This window comes from Stenella coeruleoalba (assembly GCF_951394435.1).
Source record: "Stenella coeruleoalba genome assembly, chromosome: 6".
In the NCBI taxonomy this organism is placed as follows: Eukaryota; Metazoa; Chordata; class Mammalia; order Artiodactyla; family Delphinidae; genus Stenella; species Stenella coeruleoalba.
In genome coordinates this window covers 83,767,291-83,778,779 of record NC_137151.1, presented here as the reverse complement: position 1 = coordinate 83,778,779, position 11,489 = coordinate 83,767,291, and the positions used below count along the sequence as shown (strand labels likewise).

Here is an 11,489-nt window from a genome sequence, read left to right as displayed (position 1 = left end):
TCCTTTTTTCTTCTCCTGCTCTCTTCCCTTGTGACTTGATGAGTATCTTTAGTGTTATGTTTGGGTTCCTTTCTCATTTTTTGTGTATCTATTATAAGTTTTTGGTTTATGGTTACCACTAGGTTCATATGTAACAACCTATGTATATAGGTGGCTATTCTAAGTTCATGATCTCTTAAGTTTGAACACATTTTAAAAGCTCTAAAATTTTACCCCCTCCCCATGTTAAGCTGTCTACTAGCTCTGTAAGTGGTTAATCCACTATCTTTATTATATGTTTGCCTTTACCAGTGATATTTTTTCTTTCATAATTCTATTATTTCTAGTTGTGGCCTTTTCTGCTTAGAGAACTCCCTTTAACCTTTCTTGTAAGGCTGGTTTAATGGTGATGAACTCTTTTAGCTTTTGTCTGTAAAACTCTTCTCTCTCCTTCAATTCTGAATGATAACCTTGCCAGGTAGAGTATTCTTGGTTGTAGGTTTTTTCCTTTCAGAACTTTGAATATATCATGTCACTTTCTTCTGGACTGCAAAGTTTCTGCCAAGAAGTCAACTGATATGGGAGTTCCCTTATATGTAACTAATTGCTTTTCTCTTGCTGCTCTTAAGATTAAGATTTTAATTTTTGACATTTTATTTATAATGGGTCTTGGTGTGGACCTCTTTGGGTTCATCTGTTTGGGACACTGTGCTTCCTGGACTTGGATGTCTGTTTCCTTCTCCAGGTTAGGAAAGTTTTCAGCTATTACTTCTTCAAATAAGTTCTCTGCCCTTTCTCTCTTATCCTTCTTGGACCCATATAATGTGAATGTTGGTACACCTGATGTTGTCCCAGAGGTCCCTTAAACTATCCTCATTTAAAAATTTTTTACTTCTTTTTTCCATTCAGCTTGTGTGAATCCACTACTCTGTCTTCTAGATCACTTACCCATTCTTCTATATTATCTACTCTACCATTGATTCCCTCTCATATATTTTCCATTTCTGTTATTGTATTCTTCAGCTCTGATTGGTTCTTTTTTATATTTTGTAACTCTGTTGAAGTTCTCACTGTGTTCATCCATTCTTCTCACAAGTTTGGTGAACATCTTTATGATTATTACCTTGAACTCTATCAGGTAGATTGCTTATCTCTGTTTCATTTAGTTCTTTTTCCGAGGTTTTGTTTTGTTCCTTCATTTGGAACATATTCACCTGTCTCCTCATTTTGCCTAAGTCTCCAAATTTATTTCTATGTATTAGGTAGGTTCCTTCTCTCTCCCAATCTTGGAGAAGTGGCCTTATGTAGGAGATGTCCTATGGAGTCCAACAGCATGCTCCCCTCTGGCCACCAGAGCTAGATGCTCAAAGGGTGTCCTTATTTGGGCTATATGCCCCCTTCTGCTGTAGTGGGGCCAGCTACTGTGGGCACACTGGTAGGCAGGACTGGCTCCTGGTCTGGCTGACTGAGAGGTCCTGCCTTGTGTGGTTGCTGTGGGCACACTGGTGGGCAGGGCAGGCTCTGGTGGTTAGACAGTTGCGAAGCCAGTGATGCAGGCAAGCTGGTGGGTGGGGCAGGCCCCTAGCACTAATAGGCTAGAAGGAGGATTCCAAAATGTGCCTGCCAGCATCAGTGTCAGCACAGTAGAAGATCACATGAATAGCTGCCTCAGTGTCTCATTCCCCAGTAGGAGTCCCAGCTGCCTCCTGCCTCTCCAAGAGGCCTCTCCAAGATGAGCAAGTGGGTCTGACCTAGGCACCTTTCAAACTGCTGCCTCTCTGCAGTGGGCCTCAGAGCATGTGAGATTTTGCATGCACTTATAAGAGCAGTTTCAGTTTCCTACAGCCCCCTGGCTCTCCCAAACATACGCCTCACTGGTTTTCAAAGCCAGAAGTTTTGGGAGCTTATCTTCCTTGCATAGGATGCCCTAGCTGGGGAACCTGATATGGGGCTCAGACTCCTCACTACCCTGGGAGGACTTACGTGGCTGTGATATCTTTCCCACTTGTGGGTCACTACATTGGGGGTGTGGGTCCGGACCAGACCATATCTCTGCCCCCTCAACCATCTCATTGTGGTTCCTTCTTTATATCTTTAGTTGTGGGAAATCTTTTCTGCTAGTCTTCAGGTTGTTCTCAGAGATAATTGCTCTGCAAGTAGTTGTAATTTTGGTGTGCCCGCAGGAGGAAGTTAGCTCAGCATCTTCCTATGCTGCTGTCTTGAACCTGACCTGGTCCCCAGAAAACTGCTTTTCAAATGATATGATAATAGCATCCTACTCTCCAATAATCAGAGTATGAGAGTATCAATGTCACTGTAACTTTTTAAGTACAGATATTATCATTAAGAATAAATACATAAATAGGCAAAAAAATGGTGTCTCACTTTGTTTTGGGTTACTAGTAAATCTAAACATTTTCATATATGCATATTAACAAGTTGTAATTGTTCTCTTTAAAACGTAGAGAGGGACTTCCCTGGTGGTGCAGTGGTTATAAATCTTCCTGCCAATGCAGGGGACATGGGTTCGATTCCTGATCCAGGAGGATCCCACATGCCACGGAGCAACTAAGCCCGTGCGCCACAACTACTGAACCTGTGCTCTAGAGCCCGTGAGCCACAACTACTGAGCCTGCATGCTGCAACTACTGAAGCCTGTGTACCTAGAGCCTGTGCTCTGCAACAAGAGAAGCCACCACAATGAGAAGGCTGTGCACCGTAACGAAGAGTAGTCCCTGCTCGCTGCAACTAGAGAAAGCCTGCATGCAGCAATGAAGACCCAGTGCAGCCAAAAAATGAAATAAAATAAAATTCAGAGAAAAGTTGCAAAAATAAGTCAGAGAACTCTCCTAAGATTTGGCAACAACTGATTTTTGCCCAAACCAATCTTTACTATGATGTTTGCAAAATGTTTATTTTCCAAATCTACTGCTCCCTTCATACTTATCAGTTGTATTCTACTGTAAAGAAGAGCTCTCCCTACTTCTCTATTTATTTATTTCCTTTTTTATCCACTTATCATCAAGATGGGCTCTTGGATTTTTATTTTATTCAATGAGTTATAATCCATTAATTTCATTATTTGTATTGATTCTCTGTCCAAGATTTGGCAATTGTCCAAGATTGTCCAATTTGAAGGGCCAGTGGGAGTTCCTTCAAGTTGACCCCTGTGTCCTTTAGATACACCTCCATTTGAGGGGGGCGCATTTTCTTACTTTCTGCCACAATACGATGTTTTGGACTTACCATGTACCTGCTCTGCCCCAGCCCCGGAATCAACCATTTCTCCAAGAAGCTCTGGTTTCTTTTCATGAGGAATGGTATTTAGAAATAAAGATTTGGTACTAGGTATATTCATTGCTACTGAAGTGTCATTGCTACTAGACTCTTTAAGCAGACAAGGCTAGGAAAATATATATATTTCCAATTTTCCAATTCCAGTCCAACCCCACAGGATTCTTTATTGCCTTTCCACATTCTGTATATTTCTTTTCACAGTGAGAACCCAATAATATTAACACTTTATTGATTTGGTCAGTCCTACAATACTTATAACACAGGTTCAGAGCTGTTTTACCCATATCACTATGAAATACAAATCCACTAAGAAGAATTCAAGATATGTTTTTTTCTCCCCTAGACTGAAGCTGTATAGTAAAGCACTGTGCTCAAAGTTACTTTTAAAAGCTACTTTAAAATTAAAAAAAGTTACCTGTGTTCATTTTTTTCTTTTTAATCTAGCTATATAATTCATTTGATATATAATGGGGTTCATTTGTTTTTGTTTGTATTCAATTTTAGATTCCTCCTTCTGTCTTGTAGATTTAATGTAGTTTTTTTTTTAATGTGAAGACATCAATATGCTTCCAGAAGTTAAAACTGTACAAAAAGGTGTTTTTAAATTCAAGCAACCACACTCTCTAAATTTAGCATTTGTTCTTTCATAGACTTTCTATTCAGGTTAATTGTCTGTCTATTAAGGCCTTATTGTTCATATCAATTTACATACTCACTTTATGTCAAATATATTAACTTTTTTGTTATGAATATTTTTATCATTCAATCACTTATATATTCAGCAAATATTTTATTGAGTGGCTACTAGGAGTGTCCTAGGTACTGGGAAACTATGACGAACCAACAAAACAAAGTCCTTAGCCTTGTGGAGCAAGCTCAAAGGCCAGAAGTATGAAATAGAAGTAAGTTCAATATTAATTGAGAATAAAATAAGAGAGGAAAGGAGTGACAGGAAATAACAGGAAGGTTATTTCCTTTCCAAGTTGGAAGTTTAGAAGGCTGATAGGCTGTGCTAAAACTTTGGATATTATCATAGGTGACAAAGAGCCACTGAATAATTTAAAGGAAGGGAAAGATATAATCAATTTTGTATTTTAGATAGATCACTCTAGTAACACTTGGGATGTTTTTCAGCTAACAAGGTAATAAAATTAAGAGAGTGTGAAGGGAACCATTCTTTCTCTTACCCCATATTGCTGCATCAGTCCAAAAAGTAGAAATTCCTACTCTCATCTCCCACTCAGGAATGTTACTCATTACCCCCATAAAATAATGAGTCATTGCAAATGCATGGCTTAGCTTCCTTTTGGTGCTATCTTTTTGCTATTTTCTCAAAGCAAGCTTTCCAGTTGTTACTGAAGTTTTGATCTCCATTACATTCTTGTGTCTATTTATGAATTGCACCCAAATTCTAAAGGGAGAGGGCTGTCTTTATTTACACCTCAATAATCCAGACTAGCTCTGAAGCTCAGAGGAGAGGTCAGGGATTTCGACAGAGAACTGGGAAGAATAGATTATGAATGTAATGAAGTTACTAAGAGTAAATAAAATTGCTTAAGAAGCATGTGCTGTGTGAAAAAAGCAGCAGACCAAGAACAGAAGCTTGAGGAACTCCAACATTAAGAGTTGGGTGAAAGAAGCCTAATTATGGAGGTGTTTTGGGGTTTTTTTTCTATCTAAAACCCTTTCAGAATTCCAAAGTTCCAGATTTTAGAAGATAATGAGCTCATACTATACATTACATAACATCCCAGAGAATCTGGAGAAAACATATTTCTGCAGTGAAATGTATGAATAATCATTTTCAGAAGGATGAGGTTACTCTTTAAATTTTGCTCAGATAGTTTGGAGTTGAAAATCATTTCATATACTTTCTACCACATATTTGAATTTCCATGGTGGTGTTGTGTTATTATATAAACCTTTGTTAATAACACAGAACAGGACAATTGCATGCATTAGAAAAGATGAAATAAGAAGCACTGTAGGAAAAAAAACATGTATGCATGTACATACATATGGGGAAGAGTATGAAACAAACAGCTAAAGATGGTAAAGCAAAGACCTCAAACAAACCAAACTCAGCAAAGGTTGAGGAACCCCTTGGAGATGTTAAGGAGATGTTAACAAGTCCATAGTCTTAAGAAACTGCATGTGAATCTACTTTGGGGCCATTTTACCATAATGCATGAAATCTTAGAGTGGTTCAGAAGAGTTAAGAGGATTTTGGAATTAATAAAACTCTTTTGTAATCCCCTAAAACTTAATAGCACAGCTAATATACAGGAGAATCATTTGTTAAAGCACTAAAATTAGAAGTGTAGAATTTACAAATTATAAATGGGGAGAAAAACAATTAAAATTTCTTCAAAAGTATTTATCTTCCTTGGAGTGAAGAGATAGTACAGATTACAATATAGGATGTTACTTTTATTTAGGTTTCAGATGAGGCAAGAGCCCAAAAAAGAAATGATTTTGGTAATTCATTTCTATAGCTTTCTTTCAGGAATTCATTTATTATTTATCCAAATTGCCTCTACAATTTGTGCTTTGTTCAAGCATCTGGGGTTGGGAGGAAGAAAAAGGATAGGGAAAACCTATTCCCTGACTTTAGGAATTTGTAATGAAGGGAAAGGACCTTCAAATGATTTCACTACATGATAGAGGTCCTTAGAAGATGATAATTGCTTAAATTTGAAGTTCTAAAGTAAAAGAAAGCCTTCTGCAACAATCCCCTTATCCATAACCTTGTCTTACATTTTAGCCAACATATTTATTCTGTATTCATTCTTAGAGGACTAGAATAGAAAGATAGGTGATAAACTGAGCAGGAAGAAAAACATACAACCTTTCCCCCAATTTTTTATTCCCCCAAATGTGGGGAAAACCATAGATTTTAAGTTTATGTATATGCTCACTGGAATGAGAAAATTCTTACAGAACCTGAGAGACCATTTGCAGTAGCTGCAGAAACTGCCTCATAGCTTCTGGTGTTCCTGGTGTTTATAGGCACTGAAGTTAATTAATTAATCATTAATTAACCTAATGATCTGATGACATGAATTTTGATATCAAATATCTAACAGCAAATCTGAAGTCCTTATTGTAACTTGAAAAATAGCTTCCAATGATCAATGTGTGTCTTATTCATACAAGGAGACATCTACTTGAGTCCCTGGGCATATTAACTACATTATTTTCATTACTCATGCCAATATTTCCATTTATAAAAATATCTAGTTCAACATTTTAAAAATTATGGCTTTGAGAATCAATTCCTTTTATAAATCCAGCAGTTTAAATTTAAGTGTTTCAGAAGTTAGGTTATGTTACATATGTCTAGTTCCATCCTAAGATAAATCCAGGACATCTATCATAAAGGACAAGTCCAAACATGTGTTTGCTTCACTTAATATATCTGGTCACTTTAAAATATATAGAACTAAAGACTTACCTGACTCAGAACTCAGAAATGTGATAAGATACGGGATGCCTTTATGGTCTCTCACTGCTCTTTGATTGTTTTTGTTTCCCATACATAATACCCGTAGACAGTTCATTACATTTACTAGCACGCTTTCTATGTCTAAGTTCAAAAGATTTATCAGAGCTGGAATTCCATTCTAAAAATAAACAAAAAGATTTAGTTGAAGTTATTTAAGATGTATGCTATCTTTATTTAGAAACACAAGTCTATAATCTTTCTTGCTATAAATATCTGCTTAATTAGGAGAGAAAAACTGCCCATAAACAAATGTGTCTACGGATATGGCACATTAAATGACAGTTATTACAACTTTGAGCATATCTTATGCTTCAATATTAAGGAAAGTATTCTATAAATATATTTTCTGCCTCCCTCCCTCCCTTCCTTCCTTCCTTCTTTCCTTCCTTTCTGTGCCGTACCGCATGGCATGTGGGATCTTTGTTCCCCGACCAGGGATCGAACCCATGCCCCCTGCATTGGAAGTGCAGAGTCTTAACCACTGGACCACCAGGGAAGTCTCTATAAATAAATTTTCAAATAGTCTCCTCTATACCAAAATAATTTGAGGCTGCAAGTTCACTGTAACATTTAAGTATCTAAAAGTGAAACAACTAAGTAATACCAATTGAATACAGTGCCCATTTGGAAATATTTGCTATTGTATACATTGCACTGGTAATTGGTAATTATATTTATGCAACACAAAATATTATTTTTAAATGTTAATATAGTTTCTTAATTTTAAGTGGAGTAAAGATGGCATTTCTCCCTACTAACAGAATTAATGAAAGGATATTAAAGAAGATAAGAAACAGAAATGTAATGTCATTTTCAATAAAGCTAGGAGACATCAGTAATGTTGAACCATAATAAATGTTTATGAGTAGCCAACAGGGATGCGCAAGATCTCCCATGGCCACCGGCTACAGGAAATACTGGCAGAACACAGTTTTCCAAAGTAAGTGGCTCTACCTTAAGGGGCAGGAAAACATACACATACACACACAACACACACGCACGCACACACACACACACACACACACACACACACACACACACACACACCCCTGTCTGGAACAAGAGGAATGGGTATGGAGGATGGCAGCAGGATCTTTCCTGGACCAATTTGTCCTAAAGTTTCAAAAATTAAGGAGGGCAAGGACGAATAAAGAATGATACCAATAAGAGGTTTGGAACAAGTAGTCTTATTGGTGAGATAAAAAGGAAGAGATAGACTTTTGCATTGTGGAGGAAATAGAATCCACATTATGAGTACTATGCAACAGTCTCTGCTGGCTAAGGGAAAGTGAAGCTGAACAGACCCATGCATACAACCCTGTAGCATATGTCATATTCTTGCTAGCCTAGAACATGGATCTGGGCCCTTTCCCACATGCATTTCCTGCAAATAGCTAGACCAGAAAGAACTTATCTAATTCAAAGTGAGTAATGTTCAAAAAGGAAGCAGAACAGGATCTGTCCAAATATATTATAAGATTAAAAATAGGAAAAACTTATGACAGATAAAGAATGCTTGTAAGAAAAATATGCCACAAAGTAGATGAAAAACTTTAACTGAAAATGGTATATTGTTATCAATGAAAAAAATTAGGCAATCACCTCTATAAAACAAGGGTGCACAGGAGAGACATCAATGCTCAGGGAAGATTTTTTGAGACAGGGAGAGGTGAAACAAGAGCTGGAAAAGCTCAGGAAAGATGTGGAAAAATATAAAAGCCAAACTGTAATCTACACAAAAATAAATAAGGCCAGAAAACATAGCAAGAGACAAGGAGGATAGGATTGAGGGGGAAAAAAATGAAATAAAACAGTGAGTGGAAAAGGACTAGAGAGAAAATGACAGCTGTATAAAACTGGAAAAGGTGATATAATACACAAATAATTGGTATTCCCAAAGAGAAGTGTAGTTAAGATTTAATTAGTTAATTAAAGTTAATTCAGTGATCAGTAAATTCAAGTCAACTTTTGACTTTCATCTTACAACAGCCTTTGACACTATTGATATTCTTCTCCTCTTTGAACATGTTGCCCGTTTGGCTGATAGGACAACAGTTTCCTCAGGTTTCCTCTTACCTCAGTGGCCATTCCTTCTTAGTCTCCTTTGAGGTCCCTCCAGATCTTTCAGCTTTCCCACAGCTCCTGGTGACTCAACTCCCAGAAAAATAATACAGTATATGACTACTTCTCACCATTTCCACTATTACCACCCTGGTTCAAGACACCACTGTCTGTCACCTGGATTACCAAAATAGCTTCTTAGTTAGTCTTGCTGCATCCACCCTTGCCCACCTGTTTCAACACAGAAGGTAGAGTGATATAAATCTCTTCATGGAACTTCCCAGAACAAAATTATTCAATGGCTTAACATACTCAGAGAAAAAGCCAGGGTGTCTAACAATTATCCACATGGCCCTACATGATGTGGTCCACCATTACCCAGCTAAGGTGTCTCCTATTTCTCTTTCTTCAGCTACTTTTGCTTACTTGCTATTCCTTGAATATGCCAGGCATACTCTCACTTCATTTACTTTGCGTTTGTTTCCTCTGCCTAGAATGCTCTTCCCAACAGAAAAACATGGCACACTTCCTCATCTATTTTAGGTTTGTACTCAAATGCCAACTTCTTTTTTTAAATTTATTTTATCAAAGTATAGTTGATTTACAATGTTTTGTTAATTTCTGCTGTATAGCACAGTGATTCAGTTACATACACACACACATATATACATTCTTTTTTCGTATTCTTTTCCATTATAGTTTATCACAGGATATTGAATATAGTTCCCTGTGCTATACAGTAGGACCTTGTTATTTATCCATCCTATATATAATAGTTTACATCTGCTAATCCCAACCTCCCAATCCATCCCTCCCCCACCCCTCTCCCTTTTTCAAATGCCAGCTTCTTAGTGAAGTATTTTTTGCCAAGCTCCCCCCTTCCCTTTCCCTGCTTTATTTTCCTCCTTAACATCTCTTCTCATCGAATATACTATATTTGGTTTATTTTCTTTATTGTCTTGTTACCCCCAACTGGAATAAAAACTCCATGAAGGCTGGGATTTTGTCTGTTTTGTTCACTGCTATAACTCTAACATCTAGAAGTGTATTTCCATACAATAAACTCTCAAAAAGTACTTGTTTATGAATTTACAGAAAGAATAATACAGAAAAAATATTTAAAGACATGAATTCAAGAAAACGTTTTGAAAATAAAAGAAGATGAATGTACATGTTGAAAAGTCACACCAAGCCCCAGGAAAAATAGGTAACTAACACTGATGTGTAAGTCCTGGAATTTAAAGATAAAGAAAAAAAGAGGAAGAAAACACTGCTCATACAGTAGAAGATTTTTAGAGAACCAAAAATAATAACAAAATATGCCAAAACTAAGATTAAACATCACATCAATAAATGTAAATGAGCTATATTCAATAAAAAGTGAATGACAAAGCGAACCCAAATATACTGCATACAAGGGACACATTTATCCTAACTCTGGGTGATCAGAATCACTGGAGAGGTCTAAAGTGAGGTCTAAATGAATAAGACTAACTGACTAACTCTAGTTGTGGGCCTGGGGGGAGGGGAAAATTTCTAATATATTTTCCAAATGATTGATAACAAAACAACCAGCAAGAAGTAAAATGACTCCAAAAAGTTAAAAAGAAAACGATAAGCAAAGCCAAATTAAACATGAGAGCACAAAAGAACACAAAGATCACAAATCTAATTTTGGACAACACAGAATTTGGGGCAAAAGTATTGCACTTGACAAAAAGTGTATATTTTATAATGCTAAATGACTCAGTCCATAATGAAGAAGTGTCACCTGACAAAAACTATAAAAATAACCTTATTTATAAATATCTTTAAAAGATCTTACCTAAAATATTAATAGACATAATAAGGTGGGTTTTATTTGAAGAACTACAGCATGGCAAAGATTGCTGGGTGTTCACAAAAAAAAATTTTTTTTTCCTTCTAATTCTTTCTAGTACACAAATAGACTACATTTACCAGCCAGAATAGAAATAGCCAAGACGGCACTATTTCTTTTAATATCTTCTCATAAACAACAAGAAGCAACCACATCCCCCAGAGCTAAATAAGCAGTTGACCTGTCTTCCATGTTGTCCCAGGTGATAGTTTTACCAGATAATTTTGTTGAAAAACAGTTTTCCCTTGGTCTCTTGCACTCCTACCAGTATTGGGAGTGTATCAAGATTGTAACAGCTCTTTTACCTGGGCCATTTTTCAGGATTTTTATGTAACTATCTTTTTTTTTTTTTCTTTTTGACTGAGAAATAAATCTTCATTTGTTTTTAGCATTGATATTTGGGAGCTATTACCACAATATCATCTAGGCTATCCTAGATGATACCACCTCCTTATGTAACATAAACTCCTCCCCAGACCTTGCCAAACTGGAGCTAGCAAGATTTTATGTGTCACTTCCTTGAATTACTGTTCACTTCATTTGCCTGTGGTTTTTCTCATTATAATGCCATTACCCCATGATGTGGGCCCTAGAAGTGGTACATGTGCAAGTACAACCTTTACTCATATCCTAATGCTGTTTATCACTTACTGGATCTTGGCTCATCCTGCTATCATTCTTGAAAGGTGTGGTAACGTCTACCGCCAGGCAAAGAATAGGCTTGCTTACTGGTTGCTACCAAAGTGATAGGTTTCTTAAGCTCAGCGT

At 36.8% G+C, this 11,489-nt stretch overlaps 1 protein-coding gene across 1 annotated transcript in view; it reads right to left on the bottom strand.

The window, feature by feature from the left end:
* The window catches only part of LOC307187430 (uncharacterized protein), a 14,700-nt gene extending 5,783 nt beyond the window's left edge, over positions 1-8,917 (bottom strand). The window contains exons 1-2 of the mRNA XM_079923476.1: positions 8,858-8,917; positions 6,731-6,899 (exon numbers count right to left, since the gene is read on the bottom strand). Of these exons, the coding sequence (XP_079779602.1) occupies positions 6,731-6,899; positions 8,858-8,869 (181 nt within the window). The 5' untranslated portion in view covers positions 8,870-8,917. The remainder of the gene's footprint in view (positions 1-6,730; positions 6,900-8,857) is intronic.
* Positions 8,918-11,489: the final 2,572 nt, after the last annotated feature.